The sequence below is a fragment of the Monodelphis domestica genome, chromosome 7 (assembly GCF_027887165.1).
Source record: "Monodelphis domestica isolate mMonDom1 chromosome 7, mMonDom1.pri, whole genome shotgun sequence".
Classification (NCBI taxonomy): domain Eukaryota; kingdom Metazoa; phylum Chordata; class Mammalia; order Didelphimorphia; family Didelphidae; genus Monodelphis; species Monodelphis domestica.
In genome coordinates this window covers 172,981,928-172,997,979 of record NC_077233.1, presented here as the reverse complement: position 1 = coordinate 172,997,979, position 16,052 = coordinate 172,981,928, and the positions used below count along the sequence as shown (strand labels likewise).

The 16,052-nt window shown below is 41.5% G+C and overlaps 1 protein-coding gene across 1 annotated transcript in view; it reads right to left on the bottom strand.

The window, feature by feature from the left end:
* The window catches only part of SCNN1G (sodium channel epithelial 1 subunit gamma), a 28,486-nt gene extending 14,920 nt beyond the window's left edge, over positions 1–13,566 (bottom strand). The window contains exons 1-5 of the mRNA XM_001367707.3: positions 13,417–13,566; positions 6,935–7,265; positions 5,559–5,871; positions 3,752–3,948; positions 1,787–1,890 (exon numbers count right to left, since the gene is read on the bottom strand). Of these exons, the coding sequence (XP_001367744.2) occupies positions 1,787–1,890; positions 3,752–3,948; positions 5,559–5,871; positions 6,935–7,251 (931 nt within the window). The 5' untranslated portion in view covers positions 7,252–7,265; positions 13,417–13,566. The remainder of the gene's footprint in view (positions 1–1,786; positions 1,891–3,751; positions 3,949–5,558; positions 5,872–6,934; positions 7,266–13,416) is intronic.
* Between the last annotated feature and the right edge of the window lie 2,486 nt (positions 13,567–16,052).

Genomic DNA, 16,052 nt, shown 5'->3' with positions numbered 1-16,052 from the left:
ACAGAAAAGTTATGTAACCTGTCCATGGACACATAATTATTAAGTCTCTAAAGTGGAATTTTAATTGGATTCCTCCTGATTATAAGTCCAGTGTCCTATCCACAAAATCATGCTGACTCTTAAACCTTTTTGAGTCTCAGTTTCCTGAGAATAACAAATGTGCCTGATAAGAAAAGGGATCTTGTTTCCAGTGAATAATGTATGGAAATGACCAAATAAAATAATGTTTAAAATTAAAAAAAAAGAAAAGAAAAGGGATCTTATTTGCATCCAGTGAGTAGAGTGCTTTGCAAACATTACAGTGTTGTGTAATTGTGAGCTAGTATTTAAATGATCTTTAAGAGTTTATAGGATAGAGAGGCTAAGTAGCATAGTGTATGCTTGGTCTGAAGTCAAAGGACTTGGGTTCAAATTTAGCCTCAGAAACCTCCTAGTTGGGTAAACCTGGAATAGTCACTTAACCCCGTTTGCATAGCTCTTGCCCTACCATCTTAGAGTTGTTCTAAGACAGAAAGTAAGGTGTTTTTTTTTTTTTAAGAATTCATAAGATCAGAGATTTAGACCTGGGAGAGAGGAGCTTTAGAGATGATCGGGTCCACCCCTCCTCAATTTCTGAGACCCAGAAATATTTATGACAAGATTGCTGCCTGTTCTCAATGTCTGGATAAGCCTTCTCATTTCTCCTCTTGGCTTCTTGACTTCCTTCAAGTTCCAGCTAAAAGACAGAAGGTCTTAGGGTTTTTTAAAAAGTGAAATAAACATCAGTTTTTATTATATCCTCTGCCTCTAAATCCAGGGTCTGTCCATTATACTTCCTCAGGAATCCAAAGGAACTAACAACCAGATACCCAGAAGAATTACAACAATATCTCATAGAAGCAGTAGTTGCTTTGGAGCTAATCTCAAAAGACAATCTAGGCAGATAGGATCTCAGGCTTGGCAGGAAGTTAGCAGACAGCTAGTTCAACCTCAATCTGATCAAGAATCTACTTACCAAACTGGTCATTTAGTTCTTATTTTAAACTCTCCATGGAGGAAGACTCCACTACCACCTCTCCCTCGAGTGTGCTGGTGAACTTATAGCATGTGTGCCAGAGGATGCTGTTCCCTTTCCCCTCTTCACATGAGGACATTTTTCACATCACCCGCTCCTCTGCCCCCAGCAGTCCAATGGGAGTGCTTCCTCCCTCCCCTGTTTGGGGAAAGGGGGCGGTCCACATGCATCATGAAGGTGCAGTTTGGACACAGGGTCTCTAAAAGGTTTGCTATCACTGCAGAGACATTCCATTCTATTTTGGGAGTCTGTCTGAGGCATCCTGGCTTGGTAAAGACAGTGCTGGACTCAGAGTTAGGAAGACCTTGGTTCAGATCCTGATTCTGACACTTTCAGCTCTATGTCTCTGGAGAAATCACTGAACATTAGTCTACTCATTTGTAAAAGGAGGCCAAAAATAATAGCATCTGCATTACAGGGGTGCTATGAGTATCAAATAAGATAATGTATGCAAAACTTATGCCAGCTCTTCTTCAAGAAGTTTTCCTTATTTCAAGCATAAATTTCCCTCATTTTGACTTCTAATGGTTTTTAGTTCTGCATCTTGGGGTATCAGTCAGTAAAAGAGGGAAAGAAATGGTTCCTACTGAGACCATTCTGGGAGATAGGCAGTGACATCCCAGATCTTTGGCAGAAGGAAGGAAAACAGGCATTTCTTTAAGGATGTTCACATTCCCAGTGTCCTAATATCACTAAGTCACCTTTGAGAGACCCTAATCCCCATTTTCTTACCATATTCACTGCCTCCCATGGAAGTACTGAGGATGGTCTCATTGGGGGCGCCATTGAAGGTGTAACAATTCCCATACATTGGATGATGGAAAAGAGTGAAGTTCCTGAGGGATAAAAATGAGTTAGACAATTCCACATCTGGGATTCTTCAATGAGTTTGTCTTATCCCTTAAACAAAAGCAAGTCAGGGAGGAGAGCACTGATGTGTTATGGACTCTAATATAGTTCATTTCCCCCTTCCCCACTTCCTTGGGAGTTGTTATCAATTGTTTTTCTTCCCCTACCTCTTCCAATCATTACTTGCCTTGCTATCTATTCTCCCCACTGATTCCTTCTATGTCTCTAGGTCTCTGTGCACTATTATTATTCATCTTGTTCTCATCTTTTTTGACTGAATCCAGATAGAAATAGTCCTGGGACAAGTCATCATCCTGTCATAATTCTCTTATATTTAATGTTCTGCAGATTATATGTAGATCAAGGGTTGTTAAACATTTTGGTCTTTGGTAATTCTTTATACTCTTTTAAAAAAAATTTCTACCTTCTTCTTCTTCTTAAACCATCACCTTCCAACTTGGAATCAATACTACATATTGGTTCCAAGGCAGAAGAGTAGTAAGGGCTAGGCAATTGGAGTTGTGACTTGCACAGGGTCACACAGCTAGGTATCTGAGGCTGATTTGAACCCAGGACCTCCTGTCTTCAGGCTTATCTCTATACCCATTGAGCAACCTAGCTGTTCCAACTCTTTATACTCTGCAAAAATATTGAGGGCCTGCCCCAAAGAATTTTCATTTATATGGATTACCATATTCAAAATTAAAACATCTTAGTATGATTATGAAAACAATTTTGATCTTAAACTATAATTTTCTCACTTTATTTTTCTTGTTTTTTTAAAATATGGCTAATATTGATACGTTTTCATGATTTCACATGTTTAATTGATATCATAGTGCTTCCCTTTTCAGTAAGCAGGGAAAGGGGAAGGAGGGGAGATAATTTGGAACTCAAAATTTAAAAAGAAAGAATGTTAAGAAGAAAGAAATCATGGACCTAATGAAAGGATCTCAGGAAGGACTACCCCTTAAGAACCACTGATGAAGTGGGTAAAATAACTACTTTTTACAATTGAATGAAAGTGCTGAGATATAATCGATAGACTCACTATGACCACCGTTGGGTCAATTTGTTATTATTATTAGAGGGTCAGCATAGGTAGAGAACAAACCATGAAATCAGTAATTCAGGTCCAACTCTTTGTGACTCTATTTGGGGTTTTCTTGGCAAGATAATAGAGTGCTTTGCCATTTCCTTCTCCAGCTCATTTTGCAGATAAGGAAACCAAGGCTAGCAGGGTTAAGTGTTTTGCCTTGGGCCACCCAGCAAGTAAATGTCTTTTTTAATTCAGGAAGATGAGACTTTCAGGCTCAGCACTAGCCACTACACCACCTAGCTGCTCCTAAACTTATTGCTGATCTGCATTGGTAGAGGGAGTTTCCTTTCTGAGAGTTCCTTATACTAATGGCATCATAGGCTAGATTTTAAAAAATCATTATTGTTAATAGGAATAGAGACTTGACCTGTTATTTAATTGATATAAGGAACCACCTGGGTGAGGAAACTTCCTTTACTGATGCAGACTGGCACCTTCTCTGCAATTATTATTATTATTGTTATCACCACTAATAGTAACAGTAGTAGTATTAGTAGGAAATCAAGAACCAGTCTTGGCTTCTCTCCATTCACTTTCTCCTCTTCCACTAAAACTTCTCAATCATGTGTCAACTGTACAATAAAGGGAGGGAACAGGATTCCAAAAAGGAGAGTCAGGGCTGGGACACCTACTACACTCTCGGCTTGTACAACCTACAACTTAGCTCTTATGGTGGGAACTACAGTCCTCAGTGGCAAGATGTTCAAGATTGAAAATGGAGTGAGGGAAGTGGCGTGTCCCCTGCTGACCTGGCATCACAAGATACTCCATCAAAGAAGCAGGTCACTAGCAATTCCTCTGCAGAGTAGCTCATGTTGATTTTCTTCTCCAGGGGCACTTGTGCCATAATATTCATGTAGTGCAGCTTGTACCATTCCCGAATGGCGTTGACCCCAGAGTTGAAGGTATAGGTTGCACAGTCATTACTGGTGCCATTGTTTGCACACTGTGGATGAGATTGAAGTGAAGTGGTATTTGTTAGCCCCTGCTCGCAATGTGCAACTAGAACAAGGCGGGGAACTATCTTCTACCTGGATGAGAATGCCTAGGCTATGGAATTTTATTTCAGTTTCTTAGCTTAGGTACCTTAGATAGAACTCAGGTATCATGATGTCAGTAGACTCATGTGAGGATGGTGCCTTGTAATTAGAGTTGGAAGGGGTTGACTTTATACTAAAGAATTCTAGGTAGACCTAGGGGCCAGGGAGAATAGGGGACATATGACATGGACAAGATTCATTTTTTCCCCTAGGGTCTTGGACAAGGATGGTTGCTGCTACTGATAACCTTTCATATGTTGAAAAGTTCAAGAATGGACCCAGGCAGGCAGAATAGGTCTAGGTGGCAACATGTGGCAGAAATAACACACCTCTACTTAAAGTGCATGGATATGAATATAAGCCATTTTCCTTCCCTCCAAATCTGACATATAAAACTTGAGTGTAACCTTAAAATGAATGGTATTTTCCAGTGTGTGTGTGTGTGTGTGTGTGCCTATATACATTCCAGTGTGTATATATGCCTATATACATAGATATGCATCTGTATCTATATTTATATAATTGCTCACTCAATTATTGCTCAAACATTTATTAAGGGCCTACTGTGTGCTAGGTGCTATGCTAGGCACCTTAGGAGGGCATGAAGAAAGATAGATATATACACTTCTGTCTCTTGGCATCTCTACGTCCATTCCAGGCTCAGTTGCAGTGTTCCCTTTTACTGAAGGACTTTCCTTATCCTCCCTGTTATTTACAACTCCCCCTTGCTCCTCCAATACAATGACTTTCTTTGGAGGAATTTTGTATTTATTTAACTGTGCAGGGGCTATTTTTCGCTTTATACCTAGCATCTAGTGACATATTTGGAATGTTGTAGGATTTTTTTTTAAATCCTTACCTTCCATACTATCCACAAGCAGAGGATAAACTGTGGGAGTAAAAACAACAAGGAAAAGCAACTGCCTGACTACAGGGGTGGAGGGGATATGACTGAGGAGAGACTCTGAATGAACATTCTAGTGCAAATGCCAACAACATGGAAATGGGTTAGAAACAGGAACATATGTGATAACCAGTGGAATCATGCGTCGGCTATGGGAGAGGGAAAGGTGGTGGTGGGGGGTGAAGGGAAATAAATAAAAACAGTAACAATTACAATTAAAAAAAAATCCTTACCTTCCCTCAAAACCAATACTAAGTTCCAAGGCAGAAGAGCTATAAAGGTTAGGCAATTGAGATTAAGTGACTTGCTCAGGGTCACATAGCAAGGCCAGATATGGACCCAGGATTTCCCATCTCTAGGCTTGGCTCTCAATCCTTAGCTCAATCTCTTAGCTGCCTCCATTGTAGGAGTTTAAGAACTGCTTGCAGAACTATGTTTTTCCTTTCAAAAAAATCTCATTTGAGAGTTGCAGCCTCTTTATATGTGTGGTCTACCTTTGGACTGACAGTGGTATAAGTACATGCATATATACACACACCAACACACACACACACACACACACACACACACACACATTCACACACCAGGGAATATCCAGAGAACGACCCTCACCATCTGGAAGCCCACAGTTTTCTTGGTCTCCTGCACATGCATAACATCAGAGGCCTTATGCACAATGGTGCCACTGATTTTCCGCTTCCTCCCTGTCAGGAGATCGGTGGCTTCTCTGGTTCTATCATCTGGCTCAAAGACCACAAGAGGCAGAGAGTTTATGAATTTTGAATGGCTATCTCCTCCAACTGATTGTGGCGGATCAGCCTCACGCCGCTTCCGGGATTTGATGTCAGAAAGCCCATATAGATTCTTCAGAGCATTTTTGGTCTCTTGATCCAGACCAGCCAGAAGTTCTTTCACGGCACTGTACCTGTCAGGAGATAAACGTGAATAATGAAATGAGGCCAACCCTAGACAACCGTCCCTGTTTTGTACAAGGCAGGAAGAGCATACTGTGTCTTTTTTCACACTACCTTGAACAAAATCCCAAACTTTGCCAGAACCTGATTTCATGATACCTTCCCAAGCATCTCCCCCGCCTAGGACAAACACAGGTTTAAGTGACTTGTAATGGTCTTCTAAGTCCAAGTTCAATGGTTATCCCACCACCCTACAGACTGGGATAGCATTAATGATGTTGCAATTTTGCATTCTTGGTACCCTAGGCTAGAGGTGTAGGAATCAGGAAATCTGAGATTGACTAAGCTGAGATGTCACTTTTTGGAGATTCCCCTTTCCCCTATACACTGGCAAAATTCAAGCTACTTCCTATCTATGTCATAACACAGTCTTAAAGATTCCTCAGCAGGCAGTCAGAGGGTGGCCCCACAGTCTCTTTGCTAGGACTTGTTTTCTAGGGGCTACCCTGCCTCATGCCCAGGGATCCCAATCAGTGAAGTAAGGTTCAACCAAGTCTGATGTCTTTAGCTTCTCAGTTAATGCTAGAAGTTATTTGGGCAAATTTTTTGGGTTTGTACTTCCCTTTTTGAATCTATGTCAGGCTTAAAACCTTAATTCAGAGAGGGAATGGACCTGGGTCTGAAAAATGATAGCTTGGGTTAGATGAGCTATAGCTTAAAAGCAGCTCTGGCTTACTCTAAGAGTGGGAGGCCAATATGTTAAGCAAAGGTTCTCTTGTTAGTAATATTTATTACTGTGTATTCTACTTTCCTCTGTTTTTCTATTTAAACTACTAGGCAGTAAGTTCCTCGATCCATCCATCTATCCATCTATCCATCCATCCATCCACCCATCCATCCATCCATCCATCCATCCATCCATCTATGCAGACATACACACAAATAAACTATTTTATCAGAGTAACCATAGCAGATTCTATTTATAAGAGGATTCCAGTGTCCTGAGTAATGTGGCTAGCTCTTGTAAATTACTTCACAGACCCTTTCCCTGTTCCTAAATACCCAGTCTCTTACTTGTAAGGATTGATATTGCAGATGGTCACAGCCGGGAAATTGAGCTTCTTGAAATGGACCTTGATGGATACAGAGACAGTATAGAAAGAGAGGACCAGCAGAGCACACTGCCACAAAATGAGCCCCACAGCTGAGAGTGTTAACATGATCCAAATAAGCCGGCGCAGACGGCCCCGGGACACCACAATCCGCCGGCAGCCATGGGTGTTGGTGTTCAAGCAATACCATTTCATCAGCTCCTTGATGGAGGGAGCCTGAGGACCTGTCACAGTCAAGTTCTTTTTAATTTTGGCTGTGATCTTCTCCCCAGGAGCCATGGTGAAGATCAGACCTAAAAAGGGATGTAGGAAAAGGCCAGGTGGTAAGTGAAAGAGGCATGTCTGCAAAAACCTGACCTTCCCTGATCGTTTCTCTTGGTCCCTTTCTTGTCTCTCATGTCCATTCTTAGGAGGAGCCTCCTTCTGGGGCTAATGCCAGCCAGACCTGAGGAAAATCTTGTTCCTTTTATCTACGGAATACTTTGCACTTATAGAATTTGGCTTCTTCTCCAGGATGTTTGTTTTTAACTATGGTCTCTGCCAAAGAGTCTTGTTTTCTCCCTTTACACTTACTGATCCAGCCTGTAGGGTTCCTAGAGGTTTAACTAATGAATTACTAAAAAGGATCAGGCAAAGAAAATCCACTTTGGATTTTTCTGATAGGAACTGTATAGAAAAATGAGTTCTTTGCAGTCGGTTTTTATTCATTTAATTAATATGACCGTAAATCTATAAATTAATTTCAGTAGCATTGTGATTTTTTTATGAATTAGCACAAACAATGACATCTGATGATTATTTATATCTGTTATTTGTTAAATGTTTTGTAGTTGTCTTATAAGTCCTGAGTATTGAGATAAGTTAACTTTGAATATTTTATGCATTATATAGCTATTTTGAGTAGTTTCTTCTTTAAAAAAACAAAAAACCCTTACCATCTGTTTTAGAATTGATACTGTGTCTTGGTTCCAAGGCAGAAGAGTGGTAAGGGCTAAGTAACTGGGTTTTAGTGACTCACCTAGGGACACAGCTAGGGTTTGAGGCTAGATTTGAACCCAGGATTCCCATCTCTGGGTCTGATGCCCTTTCCACTGAGCTACCTAGTTGTCCATTGAATAGAATTTTTTCATTATCTTTTTTTGCTGGTTTTGTTAGCAATATTCAGAATGGTTAGTGATTTTTATAGGCTTATTTTACATTTTGCTACTTTATTGAAGTTATAAAAACATGAATTCTGCAGAGACAATTTGTGAAGTCTTCTAACTATGCTTTTTACTAGAACCATTCATATTTGTGGAGTACTTTACAGTGACAAAGATTTCTTCTATCTCATTTGATTCTTTTTTAAAAAACTCTTATCCTAGAATCTAAGTATCAATTAAAAAAATTCAGACAGTTTATTTTCCTAGTTACATGTAATAATAATTTTCAACATATATTTTCCAGAATTTCAAAAAATCCAAACCATCTCCTTCCCTTTTTTCCCTCCCCTCACTCTGAGATGGTAAGCAATTTGATCTGGGCCATACATGTATTATCCAGCAAAACATATATCATATTGGTCCTTGTTATAAGAGGACACTCATCCAAAACCAAAACTCCCAAATAAACCATAAATACGCTGATGTGGAAGACAGTGTGCTTTGATCCGCATCCACCCAACTCCAACAATTCTTTCTCTGGAGGTAGATATCATTCCCCATCATAAGTCTTTCAGCATTAGCCCAGATCATTGCATTGCTGAGAATAGTCAAGTTTTCACAGTTGATCATCATCTTAAGTATCAATTCTAAGGCAGAAGAATGGGAAGGGCTAGGCAATTGGGGTTAGGTGAATTGCCCAAATTCTTACAACAACCTTGAAAGGTGGAAAGTGCAAATATTACACCCATTTTAAAGATGATCAAACTTAGGTCAAAGGGACTAAGTAATATGCCAAATTCCTTCAACTCTACTTCTATAACTCCACTTTTCTTCACCAATAAAGTGGCCACAAGAGTTCCAGCTCCCATTATCTTTCACTTAGGCTATTGCTTTAGCTCCTTAATTGATTTTTTTTGCATCTAGTCTCTCCCCAATCCATTTATCCTCTGTTCAGCTGCCAAAGTGGTAGTAAACATCACTTCCTTGTCTAAGATACCTCAATGACTCCCCTTAGCCCCTTGAAAAAATGCAAACTCTTCTCTTTGGTGCTGAAAGCCTTATACAATTCTTATTCTCTCTATCTTTCTTTAAAAACAAAACAAAACAAAACAAAACATCCCTTACCTTCCACCTTAGAATCAATACTGAATATGGGTTCCAAGGCAGAAGTGTGGTAAGGTCTGGGCAATGGGAGTTAAATGATTTGCCCAAGTTTATAAAGTGAAAAAAGTGTCTGAGGCCACATTTGAACCCAGATCTTCCCATCTCTAGGTTTGGCTCTCTATCCACTGCACTATCTAGTTGTCTCATCTCTATCTTCTTAAAATGACTTCACCTTACTTCTTCATCCTAAATGGAACTCATTATTTTTCCTATGAACCCTCTGAGCCTTCTAAAGGTCCCTATTACAGTCAAGGACCCCACTGTTCTCTGTCATCCAGGATCCATTGGGAGCTTCTACTTGTCCTTTTCTCTCACTCCAAGGTCCAAACTTTAGCCAAGTTCTGTCACTGTCATCTTCTTTTTCTCTGCCTTTCTCTGTCATCTTTGGGCATGGCAGAGTTCCAGGCACATAGTAGGTGTTTAGTAAATGCTTGTTTGACAAACGGACCTACTTGCTCTACCCTGTATCTCTCTCTTTGCGTAAACTGCCCAACATTCCTGGAAAGCTTATCTTTCCTCACCTTTTTCATATGGTATTATATATCTTTTAAAAGCACAGATGGGGGCAGCTGGGTAGTTCAGTGGATTGAGATCCAGGCCTAGAGACTGGAGCTCCTAGGTTTAAATCTGGTCTCAGACACTTTCCAGCTGTGTGACCCTGGGCAAGTCACTTAACTCCCATTGCCTAGCCCTTACCACTCTCCTGCCTTGGAAACAATATACAGTATTGATTCTAAGGTGGAAGGTAAAGGTTAAAAAAAAAAAGCACAGATTATTTGCCTTTTATATAAGGTGTTTCCTTATGGGTCCTTTCCTCAGGCTTCCCCATGTTAGTGTTCTCCTGCCCTTACTGGATATTATTTTGTATTTATTGTATATGTGTGTATTGAATTTTGTATGCACACATTTGATTTTTATATGCATGTATTTACTTATTTGAATGCATAGTATTTTCTTTCAGGAGAATAGAAACCACTTGAGGGAAAAGGCAGGACAAAAACTCTTGTCTTTGTATCTTTAATACATTGGCTGGTATACAGTAGGAGATTAATAAAGGTCTGTAGAACTGAAACTGAGATTTGAACCCAGATCTTTTGACTACAAGTTTGTGGTAAATGCAATCTACTCCCTACCCCCTACCTCATTAGCACTGACTCAAACAAGGGGCAGTAAGAGGAGGAAGTGAAAGAGGAAGGTCTGGATAATCCACAACTGAATAGTACATTAATCTTTGGATAACTACATAGATATGTGCAGCGAAAGAGTAGAGCCAGAAGACCTTGATGCAAATGCCCTTTCTGCTGTTAAGGAGCTTTGTGACCTTAGGGGAGTCACATTCTCTCTGGGCTTCAGTTCCCTCATCTGACTAGATGAAAATGAGACCCATGCTTGCTCTCAATCTGGAACCCTATCACCTCTAAGGCCACTCCTTTATAGCAATCCTATGATCATCCACGCATTAGCAAGATGAAGGAAAATGCAGGGACTTGGATATGGCAAGGGTTGGTATCCTGTACCATGGACAATTGTTTCACTTTGTATGTGTCTAGGTGGTACAGTGTATAGAATGCTGGGCCTAGAGTCACAAAGTCCCAAGTTCAAATCTGGCCTCAGACACATACTAGTTGAAGGACCTGAACTCCCTGTTTGTCTCAGTTTTCTCATCTGTAAAATGAACTAGAGAAGGAAAAATGACAAACTGCTCCAGTATCTTTGCCAAGGCAACCCCAAATAGGGTCATAAAGAATCAGACATGACTGAAAAACAAGCTCTTTGGCCAGGAAACTGGATTTCAGGCTTCTTTTCTCCACCATAATATTTCTTCTATCTTTGACTCCAATACTCCCCATAAGAAATTCTCAAGTTCAGCAAGGGTGAGGGAGGGTATTAGGCAGTATGATATGGTGGAAACAATGGACAACGGGTTTTCAGTCCAAAGACCTGGTTTTGTGACCAGAGGAAGGGAAATAAGTCATCTGGTATTAGGAAACAAAGAATCAGTAAACTACTGGACTATGGGTAGCCAAATAGCTCTAGCTTACTTCAACCGGTACCTGGGGTTCTGCTCCCTTAGTCCCAGGAGTCATTTCTATACTTTTACTCTAACAACTTAAAAAAAAAGGCTCAACCTGCAAAAATCCTGATGGATTAATGGGTGAAAAATGAAACTGATTTTTGATGGTTTCACATCTTTTATTTTTTAGACCAATAAGAGATATTCAGAAATACCTGATTTGGGCTATTTGTTAGAAATATTCACCATGAACACTTCCTCCCCATACCTTCTTCATGGAAGGAGGGACAGGGGCTTTTTGCTTCTGAGTGTTTTGCAAGGTTGGTGAAAAATAAGCCTGGCTTTTCTTAGATTTGTTAAGAAAATATATTTGTCAGCATGACAAACTGAGAACAGTCCTAGGGACGTGGCCTCAGTCTTGAACAGGTATCAAGAGTAAAGCTTCAAGGAGATAGTGTATTATTTTTCCTATGGGCAAAAAATTTTGTGATCACAGTAAAACATCTATCTATCTATCTATCTATCTATCTATCTATCTATCTATCTATCTATCTATCTATCTATCTATCTATCTAGATTACAGCATCATAGATTTAGAGCTGGTAAAGACCTTAAAGTTCATCTAATTTCATTTTCTCACTTGTACAGAAAAGGAAACTGAGGCACAGAAAGACAACTTGGCTAATGTTACACAGGTAGTAAACAACAAAGGTTCTAAGGAGGCAGTTATTTGGCTCAGTAGGCTTAGAGCTAGGAAGATCTGAATTCAAATCTAGCCTCAGACACTTGCTGGCTGTTTGTCCCTGGACAAGTCACTTAACTTTATTTGTCTCAGTTTCCTCATCTGTAAAATGAACTGGAGAAGGAAATGGCAAACCACTTCAGCATATTTGTCAAGAAAACCCCAAATGAGGTCAAGAAGAGTTGGATACCACTCAACAACAAAGGAACACCTTAGGATCCCTTGCCACTCCCTCCCAACACCCATCTGCAAACTTTATAGCTAGGCAACTTCCACTATGATTTCTTAATTTCTCTTCTGCTTTCCAGTCGTTGAGCACTGCTAAAGAACTCATGAAATAGACTGGAATTTTTTTCCTGTAAATTCATAGTGCCTAACCTCAGAGTGGCTCACTGTTCAAACATCCATCTGTTCTGCCCTTATCTATTACCATCAACAGCAGTTCCCAAACGTGTTTCCCCCCTCTTCCATCAATATTATCCCGACACTTGAGGAGACAATCCAGCCAGTTTTGAGGCCAGCAGCCAAGAGCCCTCTCTCTAAGCTTCCTGGAAATTGAATCAGTGCCTACTCTCTTTCCTTCTGATGACAGAAGATGTATTTTTAGTGAAACTGAATCTCTCTGCCTGGCTCTTTGATTCCATTCTCTTCCACCTTCTACAGGACCTTGCATCAGGGGCCAGCCACAATTTAAGAACTCTTGAACCTGTTTTGATGTGGCAGACTTAAAGCCTTAACTTTTCCCTCCCTTTTCTCTCTAACCGAATTATTCTACCGAAAACAGAATGCAACTTTAGCGAAGTGCCAGGGGCTGGTCGTAGCAAGTCTGAATGGTCAGTGGAGTCGGTTTTTCAGGATTCCTCGTTTCGGAACTTGGATCCCTGAGAGAAGCCTGGGGCTTCTCGCAGCTGGAATGTGGCTATAACAAGGAGCTGAGCCGGGAGACCCGGGGACTCTTCCCTGCTCCAGGAGTATTCACAGTTCTTTCCCACCTCTGTGCATGCACTAAGTCAAGGCTACAGGGATATACTGCTCATTAACCATCCCTGCCTGAGTAGCGGGCAAGGGCAGCTTGGTCCGGGTCCCAAGGTTGTAAGCCGCTTTTGCCCTTGCTGCCAGTTGGAAGTGGCTGCATTTGGGGAATGCAGCTGGCTAGGGCGGGCCGCTCAGACCCTAATCAGAGAGAAGCCAGCGTTATCTCCCAGTCGGGAAAGCTGTGGAGCAGAGAGCGAGGGAAGAAAGCTATGGGATCAGCAGACCTACTGGCCGCCCAAGACCGCCTCGAAGTCCCAAATACTCCACCTAGCTGCCCAGAATCCAGTGGCGTAGGGACACATCTGGCCACAAGCTCTGGCGACCATTCCCTTGGGACTTTGGCTCACCTTGGTGCTTTGCAGAAGTGAAGTCCGGTCGGGATGAGCGCCAGTTACCAGGTCGTGGGAAGGCGTGTGTGTATGGGGTGCGCTGAGCTCCGAGACGCACCTAGGCATCCCTAGCCACTCCGACAGTCAAAGCCTCTGGTGAGCCGGTTGCAGTCTCCTCCTCCTGCCCCTCCTCTCCGGGCGGGGCTCCCAGCCCTTGACACCTCCCTCAGGTCCTAGTTTGGCTGACCCGACCAAGGACAGCTCCACAGCTCCCTCTGAAGTCCCACAACCGAACTGTGCGCAGTGACAATCCTCCCCTCTAGTGCTAGTTGCGCTTCGGACCTTGACAGGGCAGTCTGAGGTCCTTCTTTTGACCTTGGGCTTGGGGTTTCCTCAGGCAAGAGGCAGCGGAGACCTTTGAATCCCTGAGGGTATTTTTGCGGCTGACCTCCTCCTGACGGACCATTTCTCATCGGAGCCCTTGACTAAGAAGGGCCTTCTGAATCCTCCCTCCTCTGCCAGACTTGGGGCCTTTGCAGAGGAGACCAGTGGCCCTCCAGCGGTTTGATCTTGTAACTACAAGACTTCTGGCGTTTGAAACGCAGCAGATGAAATCGTTTAATGTCAACACATTTTTTTTTGCCTTGCCTTAGCTGCCCGTGCAATAATGTATTATTTAGTCCTTTTTAAATAGTGTCCGACTCTTCGTGATATCATCTGAGGTTTGACAAAATTACTTCAGTGGTTTGCCATAAAGAAACTGAGGCATACACGGTTCAGTGACTTACCTAGGGTCAGACAGCTAGAGACTGAGGTCAGATTTGAATTTAGGAACTCCAAGCTGGACACTCTATCCACTGCACCACCTAGCTAGCTGAGGTGCTGCAGGGAGGTGAGGTACCCTTGGTCTAGCTAGTCTCTGCTTTGGATTCCTTCCTCTCTCTAGTTCTAGTGGAAGTATAACAAAGATCCACAAAAAGCAGGGATATTGGCTACATTTTTTAAAAACCACTCAGTTGTTTTACCTGGCTTTAGACAGTGGTTTTAATATCCCTATTACAAGACGTCTCTGGTTCCCCACCCTTCTCCAATCCAATCCAATCCAAGTATTTAAATATCTTCTATGTGCATGGTCATTGCTAGAGGCTCTGTTCCACTTCCAGAGAAAGAACTAATAAATAGAAACAAGCAATTCAGAGTTTCTCTCTCTATATATATCTTTTGGTCAAATGCTTCCTTCTTTAGCTGGAGGAGGCAGGTAGAAAATGGAAACTTTAATGCAACAAACAAACATAATTGAATGAATAAGAATAAATGAATGAAGAAATTACTAAAAGACAAAAAAAAGACTGTCCCTACCTTCAAGGAGTTTGCAATTTATACTCCATTCCTCCTTCTAAGGTAAATGCCTTAGCATTTAACCTTAACCTCATTCAACTGGAAGGACTCTCTGGATGTCTATTACAGGGGTTCACAAACCAAGGCTTAGGGTCAAATACCTCCTGGTTTTGTACCCTAGGTTAAAAGTGGTTCTTACATTTTAAAATGGGATTGTGGGTATAATGGAAAGGATATTGACTAGAGGGGCTCTCACTATTGTTCAGTCATGTTTGACCCTTCATGATCCCATTTGGGATTTTCTTGGCAAAGATATACTGGAGTGGTTTGCCATTTCCTTCCCCAGCTCATTTTACAGAGGTGAAAACAGGATTAAGTGACTTGCCCAGTGTCACACTGCTAATAAGTGTCTGAGGCAGAATTTGAACTTAGGTCTTCCTGATTCTAGGCCCAGTGCTCTATCCACTGAAAAATAAAGGTAGCAGACTGGGGTCCAGACTAGGCAATGAAATCAGAATAGGAAAAATGTGAAAATACCACTGTCTAGAGATTCAACAGATCAGGGTTAGAAACCTTCATTATTGTTAAGGGGATTTTCACTTGTGTCTAACTCTTCCTGACCCCATTTGAGGAAAGAGAAAGAGGGAGGGAAAAGAGGAGGGAAAGACAGAAGAGGAATTATCTGCTTACTTATTAACTGAGTGAATGCCAACCAGTTCACTTAAGCTTTCTGGGACTCAGTTTCCTTATGTATAAAAGAAATATAAAGGCTCTTTCTGTCTTTATTTTCCTTCCTTCCTTCCTTCCTTCCTTCCTTCCTTCCTTCCTTCCTTCCTTCCTTCCTTCCTTCCTTCCTTCCTTCCTTCCTCCCTTCCTCCCTTCCTCCCTTCCTCCCTTTCTCTCTCTCTCTCTCTCTCTCTCTCTCTCTCTCTCTCTCTCTCTCTCTCTCTCTCTTCTTTCTTTCTTTCTTTCTTTCTTTCTTTCTTTCTTTCTTTCTTTCTTTCTTTCTTTCTTTCTTTCTTTCTTTCTTTCTTTCTTTCTTTCTTTCTTCTTAAAATCAATACTATGTATTGGTTCCATGGCAGAGGAATGGTAAGGGCTAGGCAATGGGGGTCAAATGATTTGTCCAGGGTCATACAGCCAGGGAGGGTCTGAGGTTAGGATTGAACCCAACACCTCCAGTCTCTGGGCCTGGCTCTCAATCCACTGAGCCACCTAGCTGTCCCCATAAAGGTTGTTTTTTTTTTTTTAATAGCATAAGCTTATGAAAAGACTAGTGATTAGGTTAGGTTGAGGGTCTAGCCAATTTTCTCAAC